At 43.7% G+C, this 24,563-nt stretch overlaps 1 protein-coding gene across 2 annotated transcripts in view; it reads right to left on the reverse strand.

The window, feature by feature from the left end:
* The window catches only part of LOC139057565 (snRNA-activating protein complex subunit 4-like), a 55,561-nt gene extending 31,814 nt beyond the window's left edge, over positions 1-23,747 (reverse strand). Inside the window, exons 1-6 of one of the 2 annotated variants that reach the window (XM_070536007.1) lie at positions 23,351-23,747; positions 18,769-18,910; positions 13,276-13,510; positions 8,001-8,147; positions 5,253-5,486; positions 1,687-1,854 (exon numbers count right to left, since the gene is read on the reverse strand). In XM_070536007.1, coding sequence (XP_070392108.1) covers positions 1,687-1,854; positions 5,253-5,486; positions 8,001-8,147; positions 13,276-13,510; positions 18,769-18,910; positions 23,351-23,546 — 1,122 coding nt within the window. In that variant the 5' untranslated portion in view covers positions 23,547-23,747. Of the gene's footprint in view, positions 1-1,686; positions 1,855-5,252; positions 5,487-8,000; positions 8,184-13,275; positions 13,511-18,768; positions 18,911-23,350 lie in introns of both variants that reach the window. The other variant, XM_070536006.1, reaches the window with a different exon arrangement.
* Between the last annotated feature and the right edge of the window lie 816 nt (positions 23,748-24,563).

Consider the following 24,563-nt stretch of genomic DNA (forward strand, 5'->3'; position numbering starts at 1 on the left):
ATACATTCTCCCTGTTGCACTCGTTATTTGAGCTGTTGCAATAATGCTGATGCGTTACATGGCTGTCGGGTGCTTGAACATGTACCCGAACACGAGTGATGGCTGAGCAGTACACAATGGTGACTCGGGGAAATTTGAACAGATCATTCCTGCCCCAGCTTTCAGAGTGCAAGGGCACACTGAAAGAGCACTCTGAAAGAGCACTCTGGCATTGCAGGCAAGTGCGACGCGGACCAGCCAACGTGCAGAAAGCATGTAACCTACAGTTGATAAAGCTGCAGAAGCTACATGTCAACAGCACAGTCACTTACCCATCAAGATCTACTTGGCAAACACTCTCTCGGGATGACTATAAGTACTGTATAACCCGCAATAGTACCTGAAAACCAAGGTAAGTTGTATTCGTGGGCAATCACTTCCTGTTGTGCATCACCTTCGAGACATTTTGCGTGTCTCTACATCCGATGTGTTGGTGTAGATGTGGCGGCAAGCCATGCAGGAATGCAATGCCCCTAGAGCGAAATGGGCAAAGCTTTATCACGGCCGCAGTCTGGCCCGACTGGCTGCGAGTTTATGCACATTAACACCAAGCCCCTCTAGTCTGGCCATAGCAAGCTTCAGCTATATATATATGTACTTACTCTTTGCTACAGACGGCGGTAGTTGTCTGATCAGTCAACGAATCTGGCATTTCCAGCGTGCCAGGTGGCGGCCGGTGAAGTTGGATACATCATGCCAGAGATGATAAGATCGCTAAAATTTTACCCTGCGCTTTATATGTGACCTGCAGCAGTGGGGTGATCAGTTGTTGCCACGGCACAAGTGCACAAGTGTGCGGCAAGCAAGCGCTTCTTTGTTTGTCAAAGGCGCAAACGTAACACACTCGCTCCAGTGAACCAGCTTGCTGCTGGTCAGCCAAGCTAGCGCGCGATGCATCCTGATCCAGCAGCTCCGGCGTGCGATAGGACATGCTCTATTCCCACGCCAGCCACACTTCATAGTAGTGGATCCAATTTTCGCCGATGTTTAGCTGATGTACTGTGACTGCACCATGCGTGGATCACGTCTGTGTTAAGCCGGACCATACCTGCACCTTTCGCTTAGCCAACCCAATGCGTTCTTTTTCGAGCGAAGGTAGAACGAAAAGAGGCTCTGCTGTTGAACGTAGACAACCAGATAGAGAAAAATGGCATAACTCAGAGAATACTTCGTAGTATAAGAACATAGAGGGCACGCAATGGTGTTGGCACAGCACACAAAGCAGCAAGCAAAGCAAGGGAAGCAGACAACCCAAGTGCTGGCTCTCTAGTCCCCAAAGTACGTCACTTCCGGTGACTGGTAATGGCGTTTTTTTTTTTCAGTTTTGGTATAAAAAACTGACTTTTGCAAGCGTTTTGTGAAGCGCCCTCGCGAATTTCAAGCATGAAACTTTCCACAGCAGCTACTGTATGTCTAAATTATCTGAAATGGGGCTTTCTACAGGGTCCATAATTTTTTTGCAGTCAGTCTTTAATAATGCACACTTTGCATCTGCTTTTGAGCTTCCATCGACATGGTACTTCAGCTACAATGTGTGAAATTCAGCACACAACATACAAAACTACATTTATGGAGGGTGCACCTTGTTTCTTTGTTGTGACCTAAGAGTATGTCTTAAGGCACACCTGCACATTCTACGAGACAAACCTGTGCCCAGGAGATGTCGTCGCCCTCAGTGCAGACGTGGATAAGCTGCTGCAGTCGGTGGTTCTCCTCCTTTGAAAACAGGCCCATGTTGTGGCGTGTCACGAGCCGGGATGAGTAATGCGCTGCACACTGGTACGCACTGCGGCCAGTGTTGAGCTCCTCTGCCACCTGCACACACACACAGACACACACACAGGATCGGCCATGACACTCACGAACCATGGCAGCATGCAACCTAGTTGATTTGACATTCTGGAAGTACAATAAAACCTCGTTAATTCAACTCACATTAATTCGGAAAATGGATAATTCAGACCCGTCCTCTGGTCTTCACAGGTGTATGCATATTGAAAAAGGCTGTGAGCTGATTTTTTACCAAAGTGGAGAAATGCATTTAATGTTATAATAAGCTATTTCAAAAATATTTTGCTCGAAAAAAGTACTTCAATGCGTTCAGCAGAAGTGGAGCTGTTGGCAATCAAACACTCCCTTTGTGGTCCTTCCACTCCTTTGTCAATGCCTTGAACAGCGAAGGCTATGGTGGAGCGGGGTGTGCCCACAACGTTCTGCCCACAACCGAATTGCACCATGGCGCGCAGGTCAAATTTGATCTGCGATGTTCACATAGATGCCACTACTTCCGATTTTGGTGCCTACGATGCGCCAAATGAAGTTGTCCTCGGTGAGCCACAGTGTGCTCAGTCAGCAGGCCTGTCACGGCACCCAGCAGCAGCCATGGTATCTAAGCTACATAGCAGACCGCAGCTACATGCACCTGTAGTGCTTATGTACAGTGTTTGCTTTGTGCACGATAGAGCTTGAGTGTGTACTCACTCTCATATGCTCCAGACTTGCCATGCTACGTGGTGTGGACTGGTTTTGTCTCGCACCAGCTTGGCTAATGGATAGTATCTACATCCAACTTGCCCATTTTGAAGCACTATCAATAGCTCAATCATTTCGAAGCAGAGTCTGCCAAGACGTCTAACCAGGAGCAGCCAGGAGTGAGCATATGCTGGCAAGTGTGCATGTGCTGTGAGCTTAAGTTTCACGTGGTTCGAGGCTAGTTCAGTGTTCAAAACTAGTCGGAATTAGCGAGACCAGATGGCTACGACACAGATAAGCAGGGTGGCTAAAGTGCAATTCCTATGCAGGCGGCCACGGCCGAGCGTGAGTAGACGATAGTCGGCTTCTTCCAGAAGAAGGTAATTATTATTTAAATTCTAGAGCAGATGCTTGTTTACTTCAGCCTGTTTGTTAAATTGTGTCATTAAATACACACAGCAACAGTAGGAAGAAGTGCACTGATCCAAATGCCTTTCTTGATCGATGTCAGCTATTGGCCAGCAGCAGCTGCATATAGGAATCTGCTGTATTACAATATAAAGCGCCTAGAAAAGAGTGAAGAGCAGGCTTCTGTTCAAAAGAGAGCATTTGAGAGAACGGTGACTTCGCACTTCGCTTGTGAGATTCATGCGCTCTGCACAACTGTAAAATTTAGCTGAGATGTTCACAGCAGCACATGCTATCCAAGAACTGTTTTTTCACCAAGCCCAAGGAGTGGTTCAGGAGCCCTTTAATGCAATCACACTCTCATAAATCCGGACACATTTGGCCACACCTCAGCAGAAATCATGTGAATGATAGCAACACCGGAATGCTTCATACCTATTTGTGCATTTAAAGTAACGGTGTGCAAAGACTAACACAGCAGAACATCATGGATACTATCCCTTTACATACGATTTCCCGGCGCCAGTGCTCGCGATCAAGAACAAGCAAATTACCCAACACAGTAATGCTTTTTAGCGGTTCATATGTTCCCAGAGAACACAATCTTTCAGCACCAGCATTCGGTACATTGACAAACTGCAATCATGTTATATGTTTTCCTCTGCTAGATCCCATGTAAAGAAGAAAAGGCAAGAGGTGCGCGTGATCATGAAGAGTCGTGGCTTGCCACTGCTGCTTCCCTGCAATACTCGCCTGCCCCTCTTATGTGAGAATGCTGGCGTGCGCACTCAGTTTCCTTCACAGCTGTCACCACCAACCCTATTGTGATAAGCATCTGTTCAACAGTGCATGTAATGCAGTGCTATTGAAACTGTACTGCACACTTGTATCAGGTGATTACCCAAATGCGTTGCCATACCCTGCTGCAGGCACCCCTAAGTGAGCGTTGTGTTTCACTCAGACAGCATTCTAGGCATCGTTTCATGGTTTCGCCTAGCAGCTCGGTTTAATTTTGGTTTTGCAAAAGAAAACGACGTGCGATTGAACAACGGTCGCTAGGGCAGCACCAAGTCCATGCATATCACTGTCTCGTATTGCAACAATTGACACTGAATGGGCATGTCAAAACTTCTCGCCAAAATGCCCAAAAGCAAACGTAAGCTTGCTGATGCCGCGAAAACCATCATGTGCTTCTTGGGCCGCTCAGCCCCTACCAGCTAAGCGGGTGTTAGTGTCTTGTGCTGCAACGATTTGTGCAACGCTTCACCTTACGTAAACAACTTAAGTCTGCAATTTTCTTAATGACTTCAGATCGTACGTTTGACTTCAGGACGTAAGTGCAAAGCATGTGCGAAGATCAGGCTAATTAGCTGCCAATAGGCCCATAGATCGACTAAGTTTATCCTTATTGAACAATTGCCTAATTATGTGGAAAAAAAAAGAGAGAACCAAAGCTATGTTTTTCTTTTTTTCTTTTCAAGGATTTTGCATTCCATTACCTTTCGGCACAGACACCCAGTAGCCAGACTTCATCTTTTTATGCGCAAAACAAACAGGGACAATGAAAAAGAGCAACACAAGGATGAGCACTTTTTCTAAAAAAGATAAGCGCTCGTCCTTGTGTCGCTCTTTTCTTTGTCCCTGTTTGTTTTGTGCACAAGAAGTTTTTCTAAAAATGAATCTGTTCCAAATGGGCTGACTCGCAGTTATGCTTCAGACTTCATCGTTTTAACTGATAATGCAGCATGGAGGCATTGTAGTGAGCAGGTTATTTTAGTGTAGAAAACATACAGAAGTTGACGGCGCAGCAGCTTCTCATTGTTATAACTGATATGTTGTTAAAATTGGCATTGTTATAAGTGGGTTCGACTGTATAATGCTTTTGTATTCCAAGCAGTCTAAAGTGCCCCTGGCGATATTTTTTTTTCTACACACAGCAAAGACACAGCAAATTGTCACTACCAAAGCATTTTTTCTTTAAATACGATCAATTTGCATAATTGTAAATCTGTTTGAAGCCAGGAGGACGAAGTATAGGCAAATCCCCGTTTGAATCACCATATTCACATGCTGGTTGAACAGCCATACTTGTAGCTCCCGTAGACACCAGCGCCAGAGTTGGTTCCAGCAATTTATTTAGGAGACGCTATACGACAGAGCTCAGAACGACAGAAAGCTGAGCTAGTTGGTAAGGATTCATTATGCAAACTAGAAGTGAGGCGTGCAGACAGGACACAAGAGTAGAGAAGTACCGGCGTTCGTGTTGTCCACTTCTCTACCCTTGTGTCCTGTCTGCACGCCTCACTTCTAGTTTGCATAACGACAGAGCTCACCTTGTCCCAGTCGCGCTCGTCCCACTTAGCAGCCAGGGCTCGCAAGCGCTCATCCTCTGCGGGTGTCCAGGCATCCCGGTTCAGGCGCACGTCCAGCAGGTGGCACCACTGCATCTCGCAGCCAAACGCCGTCCGGTGTGAGCGCATGTCCACAGCTGCAATGCGCAGCCAGTCGATGGGACGGGAAGACCGCTCCAGCAGCTCCTCCAGGCTCAGGTTGCGTGCCTCTGCCATCTGCACCAGTAGGGCCTGGTTAAATCAACTCTCTGCTGTCCATTGCTTTTCTGTGTGCTAGGGAAAACTTGTTATTCTCATCTTCATATCTCAGCAGATTCCCTCTGACTTGAACTCCACAGTAAGATGTCCTTAATTTGACAGTCATCAATTAGGGAATTCAGACTTGTCTTGTGGTGCCAGCGAGTATTTAATTACCCAACAGCATCAGGTTCTCCATGATGGCAGGTTTCGCTTGCAAACTAGGAAACAATAGAATGAGAAGACATAGACACACGAGCCTCAGCCAGTATCCTACTCAATCAAATTCTCAATAATGTGGAAGTATTTGGTTGGAGACTCGTTAATTCGAACGATCCCAAGAGAACATTGAGCACGTAATGCCGCAGATGTGTAATGCACAGGGACAAAGCAGCTCTAGCATCCAACCGAAAGCCGAGGCTGTGTTGACATAGGCATATATGGAAACTATATACGGGAACAACAGAAACGTACTGTGAGTTTTTAGTATTCCTATGTTCAGCATTATGCACGAGATCACAACATGAGACAGGAGACAACTCCAAAGCCACCGTTCATATCAGCAGAGTCCTTTGATAACGTTTTTTACCGTCACGTAACTTCAGGCCAAGTTTGCTATAGAGACAGAAGCTGCTGCTAGGGGCGTCACTGCAGAAAAAAGGGCACTACCAGAGCAAATACTTACGAAAATATGAGGCATTCGTGTGCTGCAGCAAAAATCCGAAGACTACTCAGCACATCCTAATGGAATGCAAAGGGATTCACCCAGTGAGAGCCATTGGCAACGTACACCTTCCAGAAGCGCTTGGATTTAATGTGGATGGAAGCATCAAACAGCCAGCATTCAAGATAAGCAAGAGACAGAGTATTGGTGGAAAAACTAAGGAGATGTTTACAAAATTGCTAGAGTGAAAAGCATACATAGCATACTTGATAAACTCAAGCAGCGTAGGTTACTATTTGTCACTGCCCCATTTCTAAGGAAATGACAATAAATCCTTGTCATCATCAGGCTGTGATTGCTGCAGTAGGGTGGCTAGCCGCAGGTTCTTTCAGCATGCTTTGATGGTTTAGGATGGTTTAGATGGGTTTAGTCCCAGTCACACTAGGCCGTCACAATGGCGATTTTGGTGTATTGACTTCCCGCAACAACTGTGTAGCATCGATGGTCATGTAGGCGGAAGCATAGTCGTTGACAGACAATTTCGCTACCGCACTGCAACACCACAACGGCCCCATCCTTGTGCCAGCCCGACTACCGTATAACTTTTTCTGCTTATTTCTATATGTGCTGCTCACTTTTTTAATGTTTTACCGATTCTCAAAAATACATTTTGCCTATCTGCAGTAACAAACATGAGAGCACAACTTTCTGCATTTATTTACACTTCAAGAATAGTTTAAACTGCACAGTGCTGACATGAAATAGTAATGGCGAAATATTGCAAAATGTGCACATTTACGCACACGAGCAGCATCATATCACACTAGCCAAGACGAGCTGATATGAGTGACCGGGGCCCCTAGAGGTTCCTTTGAACATGGCGACTGGGTTACAGTAGTTGCTGATTTTGATAGCTGGTTCTCACTTTTCGTGCTCCAATCATGCATACAGTGTGCTTGGTGAAGTACTAAAGAAAACTCTGCATGCATATGTGCTCATTTAGCAACTGTACACCTTTCTTGTGAAAACGTGGATGACTGCTGTACAGTGCAGTCCACTTAACGATACTAGACATAACAATAGTATATCGGTTATAACTATGAGTCAACCTAAGAGCACCAACTTATGCACAGGGACTATGAGAAAGAAAAAAAAAACATATACAGAGATATTTTATTCAACACATATTGGTTTTTAGGCCAGCAACAATGCTGTGATACACCATTGATACACACAATGATACATCATTGCTACTTTATATATACTGCCACCCCTGCATGTGTGCATCACTCCGACGAAGGCTGGTCCCGCAGCCAAAACGTCAGTAAAGTTGCATTACTTTTTCCTACGTGTTTCTATTCTTTTAACCATATACAGACACACTCTCTCTCTCTTTCTCAGCGAACGCAGAACTGCACCGCAGAAGCAGGCTCGAAGCAGCGCACGGCCCAGTTAGTAGAAAGGAGCACCGTCTTAGTGCAAACCTGTGTCACACGAGACAGAGCAGGACATTTTGCAAGACTCAACAGAAGTACAAGCTTGTGCAGTCGATAATATTGACGATTCTAAAGGTTGGGAGTGCCGCAATTACAAGGTAGGAGCACCAGGATAGCAACTAGCTAGTGACTCTTACTTTGTAAACATTTACGGACCGCTGGCCCCACCTAACACAAGGAGTAGGGCGCAGCAACAAAGAAGGCCCCAAATGCAATGGTTGACTACTGCCTCATGTATTCTTTCTGTTACTTCTTTTTAAATACCGGTAAATCTGTAACACTATATGCACACAGTACGACGCCATGTCACAATGTCGGGTGGATAGATCCCACCTGCTCATCAAGCTGCTTGATGCGTTCAGTGAGCTCAGCACTCTTCTTGGCACCCTTGGTTTGCGCGAGCTTCTGGGCCAGGGCATCCTTGCGGTTCATCAGGGAGTCGAGGGTCTGATGCAGAAGGTTGGCCTGCACCGCATCCACCTGGGAGGGAGTTTGGACACCTCGGTGCTGACAACACTGGAGAGATGCCAGTTGAGGCACAACTATAGAGTCGGTATAACCAACTCCAGGGAAAAGCAGGGCAGAAAAGTGACAACACAAGGGCCATGAAGTAATTCTTATTGTGGCCAGCACAGTTAACCTCAGAATGGCTAAAATTTCTTGCTAAAAATACTCAAATTATAATGCAAAAACAACCATCTCCATGTGGTACATATTTATGAACTGCACGTGAAGTTCATTCCTTGTAATTTAGGGAAAGATCCAATGGTCATTTAAAATGTGTTATGCATGAGAGAGTGTTGTTTCAGGGCCCTTATTCTAGATGGCACCACTGATTTGCACAAGGCTCTGGATCATGTCTTGTCTGAACAGAAATTTGTCATTTGTGATTACCAGTGAATCGTACTGGAACTCATCTTTACCCTTGTAGAAAGTAACAATCAAGCTTCCTCATACAGTTAAACCTCGGTATAATGAAGTAGGTAAAATGGGCAATTTGCTTCGTTATATAGCAGTTTCGTTGTATTGAAATTCAATTTTTTACGCAAATAAGTACAATCGGCAATCAATATTTTTTTTTTTTTGCATGGAAAGGGGCCGCAGAATTTCCAGAATTATTGGGCAATCGAAAAAAGCAAGCTTGAAGAAAAACAATTCATTTCCATGAATTTGAGAGTCGGAGACGAAGGATACGGTTTCATGCCAGGGTTTCATGCCACGTCGACTATATCTTCACGTCGGCGGTACGAATTAAGCGAAGCCAACCACGCTTTTGCCCGCACTCCGTCCCCATGGCTGATAGCGTCATCTGCACTGGGACGACGCTATAAAGTAGCGCCGGCACTACAACAACTACAACGTGACGAGGAGGACAAGAGGACAGTGAGACAACGACTGTATGAAGATGATGGTGTGATGACAGCATAATGACAACTGGCTGAAAAGGCGGGAATGATGATGATGGCACGATCAAGATGGCATGACGACGAAGGCATGAAAGCCAGCACATGGTAGCACCTGTCCGACGACGACGCAATGACGATGATGACATGACAACGGCGGCATAATCACAATAGGTCAATGAAGGCGGCATGACCATAGAGTTTCTCACCATAACACCTAGAGGGAAATCTGACGCCACCGTCTATGGGAGTTTCCTAAGGGGTGCTGTGCCATCATGGGAATGACAGCGTATGTGTCTGCTAGGCTTGTGTTGGCTGGTGTTGTAAGAGGCTTCGTCTAAAAAAAACGTGGATATGGCTACACAAATAATGCGTTCTTATATTAAAATCTTCATAAAATGTTTCCATTCATGCATATTGCATCTTCCAGTGAAGTTTACTCACCTACAATGCATAACCAAGCGAAGACAAGCAAGAACAGACGACAAACTGTTCCAAAGCGAGCACGAATCTTGTCGTCTGTCCTCCAAGTTTAGCGGCCCGTCGATACTTTCTATGTTTATATAATTTTACATGCAATAACAAGTTCTCATAGTTAAACAGAACATGTTTTTGTGTAATAATAAAGTTAAAACAGCTTTTTACATGCTGTTTCAGTAGAAAATTAATCACTCTGACAGACGGAACGGTGCTTGCCTGGCTCTCCGAGAACTATGCCAATCCGAAGTCACAATATAGCGGCATTCCCATGCACACCACAGTGCAGCAGCGCCAGATTTCCTTCTAGGTAATATAGTGAGAAACTCTATGGGTATGACAATGGCATGACAACAGGATAACGATACTAAAGTGATGAAACTGGTGAAATGACATGACGAAGATGGCATGGCAACAACAGTATGACGGCACGATGAGTCGAATATCGAAATTACAATGATGACAATGAAATGACTGCAATTGACTCCCGATGACAGTATGACAACAAATGCATGACGACAATGGTATGACAATGGCATGAGGACAATTGAAGGACAAGAAGTGCGTGATGACAGTGACAATGACTGTATCGTGAAACCTATACGACGACGATGGTGTGACGAGTCGGATGACGAAGCTGGAGTGACGATGATGGCACCACCACGATGGTTGACCAAGAGGCATGACAAAGGCAGCATAATCATGATTGAATGACAACAGTATGATTACAATACAATGGCAAAGAAAGATTAACAATGATGGAACAAGGAAGGCAGCATGACGATGACTGCATGAGGACCATGAGATGATGTTATTGAAGCAATGACAATGATGAAATGACAGCGTGACGACGATGGCGAGATGATGATGGCATGACATGTAGGCGCTGCCTACGCGAGGGGGGCTCCAGGTCTGAGCCACCTCCAAAGTTTTCCGCGAAGGGTGCATATCCCCCACCCCCCCCTCCCGGCAATGCCGTAGCTTACACCTTCCCACCTGCCTAACGTGTCATTAGTAGAGTTCTGTTGCCCACATCATAAGAGGTTTCTTTTGAGTTGCCTCTACCTTTTCACTTAGACTTTTACTGTGGCTAAAAGCTTACTGCATCATTATTGATGCAGACGTTCACAGCTTTTAATTCATACTTTCACTTCTGCAAATCCAGACAAGAAGAGGACAGGTGTATTAGAAGCATCTGCAGTGGCTACCTCATCCATATTCTTTTAATTTCAAGATCTTTTAAAATTTCCATGTTGAACATCGTGCACAAACACAATATATTAATAACTTATATAATAATAATATGTAATAACTTATTAACTTATTATAATAATAATAATAAGTTGGAAGTGAAATTTTGATTTAATGTCTGTAGTTTCTAAAAGCAATTGTCAAAAATTAGTAAGCATGAAAAAAAAATACAAGCACTAAGTTTACAAATTCGTAGCTCTGCACCAAAAGCAGGTATCGCAGTTCTGTAAACTGCATCCGTTAGAGCATTGAAAGCGGACAAACTTTATATATCAATTTATACCTTCCGTAAATTTATTAACTTGTTTACAAGAGTTTTGCAAAAGTCCTACTCACTTATTCGTAGTCTAATTGAGAGGCCTATTTAATACATCAATTTTGTCCGCTTAAGATGTCTTATTAGATGTAGTTTATAGAGTGATATCATTTTAATTGCTGTGTTGCAGAGTTCTAAACTTGATATTTTCGTTACCTAAAAATTTGCAATTTTCAAATTTTATTTAAACATTGATGGCCTAAATAAAAATGTCGCTACCAGCAGTCACTAGATTTTAACATTTTATTGGAATACCAATAAGGGCCCCCTGTTGCAGAAACTCTGGTGTCAGCGGCCCACATCCGGAGTCGAATGTCGTTTTGGCAAAAAGAATTTCAAACCACACATCCGCAACCACGCAGGCCCTCCATGTGGTGCAAGGAAGTTAGTGAAGTAATTAAACTTTTCAAGGTAAAATATATACAAAAATCTTAAAGTACGACTTACATACAGCCTACAGACATGATAGCGTCGGATTGTGATTTGAATATACGAGAAAGCGTATTTCTGTTGGGCGAAAACTAAAAAAAACACAAACCTCTTTTCCAGCGTTTCTATGATTCACAAGCAGCCACGGCCTCCCAGATTTGCGTGCGCAAATCTCGAAGGCCATAAAGTGGCGCACCCAGGTCCTTGCAACACCTCCAGATGGCGCTTGCCTCCGCCACACCACAGCCTATGCAAGAGGCCACATTTCTATCTACCAGAAAGCTCGCCTTTATGCATAGCGTTCGCCGCCAGCATTTCCCGGTGAACATTATGGTTACATATGCTGCAGTTGCCGGGAAGCGTGAGAAACAGTCGGGGATCTTTTAATGCTATTGCGTTCCACTCTTAAAGGCAAAGCTTAAGCATCCTCCAAATATTTCATTTATGTGCAGCAAACCTCATTACACTGGTTGCAGAGAAAACCAACTTCTCATTTCCTATGTATTTATATAGGAGCTCCCAAGCAAAAGCTTTCTCTTTAAAGGCCAACTGCAACAAAACTGCACTCTGGCTAAATCGGCGATAAATGAGCAGCATGTACTATTGAAGCAACCTTGGCAAAGCTGCAGGGCTCGTAACTGTCTCGTTTTCTTATAAACATCCTAAAAATAGCAATTAAACAGGCAGTGCATGCATCTTGTGGTCAATGGATACAATGCAGTTTCAAGTGTGTCACCTCCAAGATTTTCAGTGCATTAGGAGCTTCATTTAACCTCAGAGGTCATGTTGAAGAGCCTTGCTGGTTCTCAACATTCTTAATTGTGTCATTCCCGGCAAGCGGTAATGTCAGTATGTTCTTCTTTTTCTGCCCGTTTCAGTATCGAAATAGTATTTTTTTGCAAGCGTTCTGCATCCACTCGTACTTCAAGCGAAAGATTTTGCATGGAAGCTGCTCTATATCTATGCTATTCGAAACTAGGCTTCTAATGCGATTCAAAATTTTGTAGCAGCTTCTGACTTGACTGCCAAGTTTTCTTTTCCTGACTGCCACACAGCCCCTGCTGGGTATTTTTCGTGTGTTGGTTCAGCAGACATTTCATGCTAAATGGAAGCTGCATTTTTGTCGTCGTTTTATCCCATTGCAGTATTTGTAATCAGTTCACAATTTTTGTCATCTCTTATAGTCCAGATGGATGGACATGCCATGTTGGTCATGGCGATGACTATCCGTTTTAAACTGATCAATCCTGGTAATTTTTTTCTTTTTGTTTTCCTCCTGCTGGCTCAACAGAGGTTTCATGCTAAGTACATAAAAAGTGGTTCTTCGCCAGTGGTTTCTTTTCACTCCTAATAATTCAAATGTATTCATAAATCTCCCTCTACCTTCTGTAGTGTGAACGGATCTGGCACACTGGAGCCCTGCCATGACAGAGGGACAGCATTGATACTATTACTCCATTTGTCAGAAAATAGACTTGTGAGGCTTTCATGTGTTTAGATTGCCTCTCTATGGATTGCACAACAGGTAGGCAAGTTGTGTTTTGCACGAGTTGCTTCTGGAGAGGCATGGCGCATGCTGAAAATGCAGAACGAGTATACTCGGGAGTGGCGGGGGCTGCACGAGGGTTGTTGGTCTATGGAGTGGCAGTCAAAGGGCTAATAAAAAAGCATGCGAGTTTATGTTCACCTGCAATGGCCAAGCGCAGATTCCTGGCCAGAGTAGAGCACCTACCAGCATGTGACACTCCTTAGTGGTCCAAGGCAATGAAGGTGACAGATACGGGTCCATCTCCTTGTTGGCTCGCTTGGCGCGTTCGTCCTCATTCATAGGTGCCCGCATGCCATTGACATCTCTGAAGTATGGGTGGTGGAACACCAGCGAGTTGTACCAGTTCTTGCGCACCCGTGGCCTTCGGCGCTTTTGCACACGCTCCGTCAGTTGCTTGGGAAGCTCCCTCTGAAGGAGCCTGCATTTCACGCAAGAGATCTCTGCTGGGCACCCAACAGTCCTGTACTACATAACAGCCCATATTTCAGTGATGCCAAATTCAAAGGCACTAAAAACCAGTCACAACTACTGCCAGGATTCCATTTGCAGTGTGGTGCCAAACCGGGTGCCAGTGACCTTTGCCTCGTACTAGCACACGTGCAACCATGCAGCTTAACGAAGATCGAAAATACCAGTAAAAGGTCCCCATACCACTTTTTGACTAATACAAACAAATCTGCTTAGTCATTATACCACAATTGCATTTTCATAAACTATGTTTGATAATGCACCATGTAATGAGAGAAAAGTGCCAAGCTGATGAATATCATACTAGGATGCGAATAACGTTTTACATCAATTGTCAAAATAGCTGCTCATTATTCGATTCGTATTTGACTCGGCCTTAGAAATTACTATTCGCACGCCTCTATTTCTTTTCTTTTACAGTTATTAAACTTCAAGGCCTTTGAAACAGCAACTACATCCTTATTTACATTTCTATATATACTTTACCATGAGAAAAAGACATGCCAAGAATATTTTGCATTATTTTCAGAGTAAACTCATGAACAATCGTCATCAAGAGATTTTCGTCACCACTGCATGCAGACCCTTAAATAGGTTTGAAGAGTATACTGTTCACTGAGCAGTGTGTTGTTAGCTTTTGAATCATCATAAAGCTTCTCTCCTTTGATTTCAGACTTTGGAGTTTAATGTAGTTCCATGACTAGCTTCCCCTCCTTCACGGCTACCCGGTATGCTGTTTCTCTGTATCTGAATTGTGTTTAACGCATATCCTTTCCTCTGCCGCTGCCAACACACGTGAACGTAATACTTACAGGTTAGCTTTGTGGTGCATTTGCCAGCTTTCTCCACAGACAGCAAACCAGACTAGCGATTTGGACAATTTCATTGCGGTTCATGACATAAAAGGTGCACAAGGCAATGTTGTGCAAAGCTCGTTTTTTTCTTCATTTATTTCTTTATTTAGAATATATTGCAGGCCTTGTAGGGGCCCTTGCCGGAGGGGCAGAAGTACAGAAAAAACAAACAAGAAAATGCATATGCATGCATGTGACAAGCAAAACAATAATAACAAGGAGAAAATACAATGGAATGAATGTAGGAAAATAAATCATTTCAAGAAAGCTGCACCGAAAAAAGATAAAAAAAAGAAAATTTTTCAACTGCCGGATGTTCAGCTGTCGAAACTTTCAATGCTTTCAGTGTCAACAAGAATCAATATGGGCAAGTTATTCCATTCAGTTATTGTGTGAGGAAACAAGGGATATTTAAAGGTGTTGGTCCTAGCACAATACGGAGTTAACGATTAGGCGTGCCAGTGCCTTGTCAATCACCCTGTTAGCAGTTGCACGTATTGGTGCAGATTAAAAGATAGCCGAATATTCTGAAGCAGATAGAGGAACTTAATTCTTTGAATTTTCCTTCGTAATATTAAGTGTTTGTAGGTTATTCCTATTCATTAATTCAGTGGGAGAGTCAGTTGGACGGTATTTAGAAAATATAAAGTGTACAGCTTTTTGCTGAATTTTTTCCAATGCGTCGATGTCGCATATTGTGTACGGGTCCCAAACAATTGCCGCATATTCTAGTGTAGGCCTTACAACACCGTTGTAAGCCAACAGATTGGTTTCCGGAGGTGCCATTTTTAATTTATGCCTGAGCAGACCAAGTTTTCTTAAGGCTCAAGCACATGTAGTAGAGACCTGCCTGTTCTAGGAAAGATCATGCGGTATGATAACCCCCAGATACCAATATTCCTCGACTTTAGATAAGTGTTGAGATGCTAGATCATAAGTAAAGGGCAAAGCGTGCTTTTTTAAAATTATCTTCATAGAAACTGTTCTATTAGTGTTAAGCTCCATGTTCCACTGCTGGCACCACGAATGAATGCTCTGAAGTGTAGAATTTAAGAGGACTTGATTTTCATGGCAATTAATTTCATTATATAAAACACAATCATCAGCAAACAACCTTATATGAAAGGGGTGAGTGATTACTTCTACGATATCAATAATATATATTAAAAATAACAAGGGGCCAAGCCCGCTGCCTTGAGGTACACCGGAAGTAACTGACACTTCATGTGAAGGGCAATTGCTTATGCTGGCGAACTGTGTACGCTTAGTTAAGTATGCAGAGATTAAGCTAGTTAAGCATGGCAGAAGATTTATGGTTTTGAGCTTCTCAATTATTTCGGACTGACAAACAAGATAAAATGCTTTTCTGTAATCCAGGAATGTAACATCAATCTGACCAGGTTTATCAAGAATGCTAGCAAAGCAGAGGATGACTGAAGCCAACTGAGGGATGGTGGAAAAACCCTTCCTAAAGCCATGCTGTACCAGTGTCAGGATGCTGTTGTCACTTAAAAATTCTTATCTGGTTAACTACAAAAAAATCTATGGGCACTTTGCCAAGCTAAACTGCGATAGGCGAAAGCCTATCTATGACTGCCTCTGTTTGCTGTTGTCTGAACTGTTCTGCAAACGGACGCCGCCGTGGCAGTGAGCATGGGATGCAATCACAGCCATATGGCTGCAAGGTTTGTCGCCGATGTGCGTGCACCCCCACGCGCATGTCCGCGTTCTCCCACACGCCCATTTGCACAGCACTACTGGCATGGAGCATTCTCTCCTTGCTCCCCTCACCGGTGATCACCACTTTCCCACGTCCACCGCGGGCTGCGCCCAGACACTCATGAACCACTAGAGGCTTGCGCCTTAATATGTTCCAATAGTTTGCAGTAAGATGAAATAAGAGAGATCAGTGGATAGTTTGTTATTATTGTCACTTTGCCATTCTTAAGCACCAGTGCCACCCAAGCCGCTCACCAATCTTTGGAAAGAGTGGCAGAACATGCACTAAAAAATGTGCAATCATCTCTGCATAGCTGCACAAAAAGGCATTTGGGAAGTTATCTGGCCCTGATTATGATTACGTTTTTAAATTTAGCAGCATAGAAACCACACCAGGCATCAATACAACGGCAGGGTCGACATAACAAAGGGTACCGCTGAAAGGAAGATTGTTGGCGACATTTGAAAATATACTGTGAAAATGCTGATTAAAATGTTCCGCGATACAATGCTTCTCATTGACAGTGAAGCCGTTGTTCACAATGCAATTAATGGGTCTCTTTGTGCTGGCAAGATAGCCCAAGAATTTTTCGGCTGTACTGCGTATAAAGCCAGGCAGGGTATATTGAAAGCACCGTTGCTCAGCCTTGCGTACAGCCCGATTCACGGGCCCTTGATTTTCTGGATTGCAGTGCAAAGAGCATGACGTCGCTTTAACCTCTTTAGTTTTTGTTTAAGTTGCAGTACTTCTCGTGTAATCCAAGGAATATGTTTGGACTTCTTTTTAACTTCGTTTGGAATAAATTATTGAGACAGAAATGGCACATTTCTTTGAACTTATTCCAGAGCACCGTGATGTCATTCCCATCAATATCGCTCAGAAAATGGTCTAAGTAGTTCACAACTCTTTTGTTTCTGGCACAAGAAAGTCCTTCACAATCACTGTATTACGTAGGGCCTTATCGCAACGTTCCATGGGACATGATAAGTAGACAAGTTCATGATCCGAAATACCCTTTTCTACAGAGGTGGCAAAATTTTAAATAGAGCAACTAATAGGAAGACCAAGCATGGTTTCACTACCTCCTTGTAAGCATGTAGGTTGTGTCACAATTTGTTGCAAGTTATTAGCATAGAATCAATGAAGTAAGCGATATTCTGATCATAAATGTAAGCAGCATAATCCCAGTTAACACCAGGCAGATTGAAGTCACCAACGAGAAGTATTCTATCCTGAGAAAAAGCTGACACATGCTCATATAGATCACTTAGGAAGTGGGTAGGTGACTCGGGTGTCCGATAAACAGCGAATAATAAGATAGATCACCCCCAATAGCGAGGCCAATACTTTCGCGATTTTCAATCTGCCGAAGTAGAACAGCAGGTACGCTATGTTTGACAAGTACAGTGGTAGTTTTTTTGCTTTCTGGTTCTGGTGCCCTGATCGTGTATGACATTTGAACTCACTTAAAAACAAACATCCAACTTTGTCACTTTTCAATGGTTTAAAGCAAAAAAATAAGCATAAAGCTGGTTTCACTAAAATTACCCATTAGGAACAGAGGGTTGAAAGGAAGACACTCACATTGACACTGTACTCATCTTATGACGCAAACTGGATGATTCCATACTTGTTGACGCTGCCCTCCCCAGTTCCTAGCACAAGTTGTCATGACACGCTGTAAAAGCCCATGCGATGCTCACAGACATGATTTAAACTTGTCTGTTCCAAAAAACACCAAGACTTATCCTGAATTACACCACATAAAACAGCCTTCCAACAGCAACTAGTTCAGTTACACTTGCAGGCATCCTGTAAGACCTGTGTCCAAGATCAGAAGTTATAGCACAACCTACCTTATGTCACTAGGAACACCAACTAACCCCACTACAGGCTTCACTAAGAAACTGCATCACGCTTGTAGCACGTGATACACTGGTTATTAAAATCTCATGTACTCTGGAAAATGCTGTGGCTAACATTTACACCTGTGATCAAAAGTAAGTGGGCTAGGAAAAACTGAAAGTGAAGAAACTAAATTTCATCGATGCCTTGGCATGCCGTGCGACACTGAAAACCACAGCTCACACTTGGCGTTACAAGCATTGAACTCCATTTATCCGTTTCAGGTTGTCACTCTCAATTTCAAATACATTTGTCTTTGTGGTGTGTGTGTGTGTGTGTGAGTGTGTGCATGCATGCATGTGAGTGAGTAGTGAGCGAGTAGTGAGTGAGTAGTGAGTGAGTGGGTGAGTAGTGAGTGAGTAGCGAGTGAGTCAGTAGTGAGTGAGTAGCGGGTGAGTGAGTAGTGAGTGAATGAGTAGTGAGTGAGTGAGTGAGTAGTGAGTGAGTGAGTTGTGAGTGAGTAGTGAGTGAGTAGTGAGTGAGTGAGTAGTGAGTGAGTAGTGAGTGAGTGAGTAGTGAGTGAGTAGTGAGTGAGGGAGTGAGTGAGTAGTGAGTGAGTAGTGAGTGAGTGAGTAGTGAGTGAGTGAGTAGTGAGTGAGTGACTGAGTAGTGAGTGACTGAGTAGTGAGTGAGTGAGTAGTGAGTGAGTAGTGAGTGAGTGTACTTTTCATCATAGGTGCACAATAATAACCATGCAGCTCTCAACCATGCCAAGCACCTACGACATACCTGTTCTGCTCAAGCCTTTCTGCCAACTCGCCAATGGCGCTCTCCAGCAATGCCCGGTAGGCACGGTTAAGGGCCAAGCACTTTTCAAGGTCAGCTGGCATCTCAAGTGGCATTTCAGCTGGCATCTCAGCATGGCTCAACCCTAGACAAAGTGGGAAGTTTTACGCTACTGGTGACGAATAGTGTAAAGCACACCTAAACAAGTGGTGCCTCCGCACACATTAATGGCATTGTCTGAGAAGCACACATAACCAAGGCATCGGCTGTGCTGCCCATCCATGCACTGAAGTCCCATTCAAAAACAAAACAAAAGACATTGAGTCCAATTGAGTTTATCAATTGGGTCCAATTAAGTTTACCAAAAAGCTTCTTATTTCCAAACTGGTATTAAAACAGCTCCAATTGGACATCACGGTACATCCACTTGGTATAAGATTGGTTGTGATGGAGCTAAATATGCCAATTGGTCTCGTCTTTTCCCAACTGATACCAAGTGGAACCCAGTGGTTGAGTAATTCCGTGAATCAACCAAATAGTTGATACTAGCATAATTACAAGGCGAAGTCTAATATAAAATATCTTTTTAGTGTGGTGTAATCAACGAAAAAAAGTACTTAGCTTTTTAACAAAAAATCTACCATAAAGCTTTACCAACTGTCAGCACTCCAGCACCCAAACATTTTCTTGCATATGTAGGTTAGGGTCCCAGCTTTCATGCACCAAGTGCTAAAGAAAGACCGATTAGCCTATGTGAATAAGACCAAGTGCATGTAGTGAAGAGGTTGTTGAGAAACTGACAGTAATGTTTTGGTCCCCAACATCAAATCAGTTAAAGGTAATGAGCCACCTAGAAAAACTGGCATAGGACAAGCCAAGATGTATGCAATCAAAGATAAGCAGGGTAATATCATCAGCAATCTCGAAGATATAGTAAAAGCAGCGGAAGAATTCTATACTGACCTGTACAGTACCCAAAGTAGCCACGATACCTCCATTCAAAGTAGCAATGAACAGGTTACAGAAGCTCCTTCTATAACTAGCAATGAAGTTAGAAGGGCCTTACAAGACAAGAACTGGGAAAAAGTGGCAAGAGAACATGGAATAACAGTCGATTTAATCAAAGATGGAGGAGATATCCTGCTTGAAAAGCATGTGGCCCTTTACACGAAATGGTTCCAGAAATCGAGGAATGCCAGCATTATACTAATCCACAAAAAGGGAGTTGCTAAAGAATTGAAAAATTATAGGTCCAATAGCTTACTTTCAATATTGTATAAAGTATTCCCGAAGATAATTTCCAATAAAATAAGGGTAACACTTCAGTCAACCAAGAGAACAGGCTGGCTTCAGGAAGGGATACTCTACAATGGATCACATCCATGTCATAAATCAGGTAATCGAGAAATCTGTAGAGTACAATCAACCTGTCTATACAACTTTCATAGATTATGAAAAGGAATTTGATTCAGTACAGATATGAGCAGTCATAGTGGCATTACATAATGAAGGAATACAGGAGGCATACATACCTTCATACCTTCAGAAATATCTACAAAGATTCCACAGCTACCTTGATTCTCCACAAGAAAAATAGAAGGTTACCTATCGCGAAAAGAGTGAGGCAAGGAGACAAGTTCTCCAATGGTATTCACTGCATGTTTGGAAGACGTATTCAAGCTATTAAACTGGGAAGGCTTAGGAGTAAGGATCAACCGCGAATATCTCGGCAACCTTCAATTTGCAGGTGACACTGTTCTGGTCAGCAACACTGGGGAGGAATTACTAGAAATTATTGAGGACCTTAACAGAGAAAGTGTAATAGTGGGGTTGAAGATCAATATGCAGAAGACAAATATAATGTTTAATAGCCTGGCAAGGGAACAAGAGTTCAGGATCACCAGTCAGCTTCTAGAGTCTGTGAATTAGTACATTTATCTTGGACAATGACTCACAGGGTACCCTGATCATAAGAAGGAAACTTACAGAAGAATAAAAATGGGTTGGAGTACCTATGGCACGCACTGTCAGATCCTGACTGGGAGCTTGCCACTATCACTGAAAAGAAAGCTGTACAATCAATGCATTCTACCGGCGCTAACATATGCGGCACAGGTAGCTAACATATTGCTGCCCCATATGCTAACATATGGCGCAACATATAGATTGACAAAGAAGCTGGAGAACAAGTTAAAGACTGTGCAAAGAGCAATGAAACAAAAAATGCTAAGTGTAATGTTATGATAGAGGGAGAGAGTGGTGTGGATCAGAGAGCAAACGGGAATGCCCAATATTCTAATTGACATTAAGAGGGAAAACCGAGCTGGGCAGGCCATGTAATGCATAGGATTGATAACCGGTGGATCCTTTGATGAAGGAATTGGATGAAATTTGCCGATCGGGAGGATCAACACTAAAAATTCCAAACAAAAATAAAGATGGGAGGAGCTGATGCATAAAACTCCAAGGCATTGTTGCTCCCCACCTTGCGTTCGTGTTGCCAAAGGGCTTCTCATTTCTGCTACTTGACCGAATCGTCGACCACGCTGCGTGGCCGAAAGGAATTCTGAAAATGGTGCGACTTGCTTGTCTAAGAAATGCATAATAAGCACCCCCACTCCCTTTCTTTTTCTTTTCCTTTTCGCGTATGAAAGGCTTCAAGAAGTTGGCAGAATGCATAATTATGGACATAGGGAGGGCATCTCCTCACTGCCCGATCACATAACACTAAAAGCCATGGCCAGTCACCCAGCTAAGGCTCGCCTACCCTGTCGTAATGCATGCTGCTCGCTGCGGAGAGCCCATCCTAGCTGAATGTCTCGGCAATTTCCAGAACAGATGGGTGTCAAGAGACACAACACTTTCAAATATCTGAGAAACTGGCCCTTATTTTACTACCCTGTCTAGTTTTTTTATTTTACTGCGAACTACAGATGTTGTAATTATGCATTGCGTGATGGCTGCAATACCATGACCACTTCCAAACATCTCCTCAAACAAGTCCGACAGCAGGTCACCGAAAGTGAGTGAAACTTGCGTCATATGATTCTATCAAAGCTCTGTTCCTGTATATTTAAATCTACAATAATATTGCATGCCCACAATGCCGAAAGTATGATTCAATGATAGGCAACTTGCAAAATAGTGCCCGCCCTCTTCCGTACGTAGCTGTGGCCGTACCAATCATTAGAAGACCTGACTGGAAAGCAACGGTTATCTCCTCTGTTACCTGGGCTGCAACAAAACTGGCCATCTGGCCTGCAAACAAGGCACACGACAGTGCGCTGTCTTGTTTTTCTTTGGCCCCATTTTTAGAGCTGTTCTTTTTCAAAGTCATGTTTGAGCTAGGTCATCGACATGCATTATATAAATGCATCAATTCATCAACGAAATTTTAGTGTGCATGACTGTGTGCATATATATATATACCCCAAAGTAAATGAAATGGCGAGCACACTAGGTTTTCACCATTTCACTATGGTAAACTGCCGTAGTGTGTCCTGCCCTAGTAAGTTTCTCTAACAGTTTCAAGTACATCTGCATTGTATGTACGACCTAGTGTTATTATACGCATCCAGGATTTCTTCTTTTGTTCTAACTGGTCCTGATGGATCCAACTGAGGGGGTCCCGAGTCTCCTGACTATGTTTTGTTAATAGCAGAAACGTTATATGAGGTGGGAAAATGCCTCTGCAGAAAGAAATCAGCTTTTTCTTTTTTTGCAAGATGCAGTGTGGATTTCGTGAAAAAAAGAAAAAAAATAATGTAATTCACTCAAGGTAGAGAGGAGCATTTTCGTTTACTTGGAGATTTTATAAGTACGAAGACCTATCACTATAAAACTAAAGCATTGTACACAGCCAATCCCCCCCCCCCTTTTTTTTTAAATTTCAGCTATTAGAAGTACTGGCCCAAGGAAACAGACTGATGTCGGCCACAGTACAATTTTGAAAAATTGCGAAACTTGGCTTTTTGACCAACAACGCCGATATCACAAACCCCTAAATCAGTGCCAGTTGTCGGCACCGTAAGTTGCTTTAAAAGTGATACGAACATTGTCGAACTGGCCAGATATTATCTAACTTCGCCTAAATCCAAACAACGAATTCGTGCATGGGCTGCCTAGAAAAAACAAATTGAACGTGACCCTTCAGGGAGCAGAACAGTCCTCACTAGCATTTGTCTATCTCCCTCGAGACTGTCTAGGAGTTATCCCTTGTATTCGGACCAAAACGATTGTTTCACAAATTCGAATAGCGAGTTCTCGAATCGAATACAAATCAAATTCGATTCGTATGCGAAATTTCTAATATTCGCACACCTCTAAATAACCACAGATATTAAGCAACCGGCAACGGTAAAGGATGCGCAGCCCGAGCCGCGATGGCTCTACCGCGGCCGAAATTGCGATGAGAGCGTAATGCAAAAACGAGTACGTGAGCCGCGATTTGGGCGCACGTTCAGAACCTCAGGCTGTCAACACTAATCTGGAGCATTTAACTACAGCGTCCCTCACTGTACAGTCCCGGGACGACGTTCGAGGTCACAATTCGTAATTTAACATTAGGGGCTCCACTTTTACGCACCAAGTGAAACCTCTTCGGGGGTGCCGCATTGGTCCGGCGAAGAGGCATCCGAGACGTAGTCTTCCGAATCGTCTTCATCCTCGTCGTACTCGTCCTCCGAGTCCTCATCGCCAGAGGCAAAGTCGTCGGCCACGACCAGGGGACGAAGCCTCTCCGGCACAACACCGGCATGAGAACGTTCGCTACTGCCTTCCATGGCACTTTCGCAAGGGCCGTACACAGTCGGTAAGTCACCGTGTCAACCCTCACGAACGACGCTGTCGTCCGTCATGAGACGCTCATAGGCCTATCGGCCTACAGAATGGAATAAGGAACCACAATACGTCGTAGTTGGTTTTGCTGGTGTGTGCTGCAAAACCACAACACGCGCCACGCGCCCACGCGCCGTCGGATTTGTCACGTACATGGTCACGTGACTCAGTTCGTTGCAGTGAAAAGTGGACAAATACTATGAATACTTTCTTTGAAACAGAGTGGTAGCAATTGCTGTGAATCCTTTCGCTTTCATTTTTTTTCTTTAACAAAAAGAATGAAAAAAGACTTTCTCCGTGTTATAGAGTTATTCTTTATTCTATGGTTATAGGCTAAGAGCTCATTCCTACTGGCGGTCTAGTAGCGAGCGTCTGTCCCAACATAGTCGCTTTTCGAACATTTGTGGCCAAATACACAACCGGTTGATTTTGCGACTATGTATATATACACTCTACACTCTAAGAACAGTTTACACCCTTTGGCTTGCCCCTTCTGCCACACAAAAATAATCGTCATCTGCCTTGATGCGTTTCCTTTCTTTATCGCTGCAAGCCCGGAACTTTCCAGTGACGAACACTCTAAGAACAGTTTACACCCTTTGGCTTGCCCCTTCTGCCACACAAATATAATCGTCATCTGCCTTGATGCGTTTCCTTTCTTTATCGCTGCAAGCCCGGAACTTTCCAGTGACGAACGGCACGCGCGTTATCAGAAGAGGCACTCCAAAGGGTGTAAACTGTTATATGCTGATAACGCGCGTGCCGTTCGTCACTGGAAAGTGCCGGGCTTGCAGCGATAAAGAAAGGAAACGCATCAAGGCAGATGACGATTATTCTTGTGTGGCAGAAGGGGCAAGCCAAAGGGTGTAAACTGTTCTTAGAGTGAACGGCACGGGCGTTATCAGAAGAGGCACTCCAAATGGTGTAAACTGTTCTATGCTGATAACGCGCGTGCCGTTCGT

Source organism: Dermacentor albipictus, chromosome 3 (genome assembly GCF_038994185.2).
Source record: "Dermacentor albipictus isolate Rhodes 1998 colony chromosome 3, USDA_Dalb.pri_finalv2, whole genome shotgun sequence".
NCBI lineage: Eukaryota > Metazoa > Arthropoda > Arachnida > Ixodida > Ixodidae > Dermacentor > Dermacentor albipictus.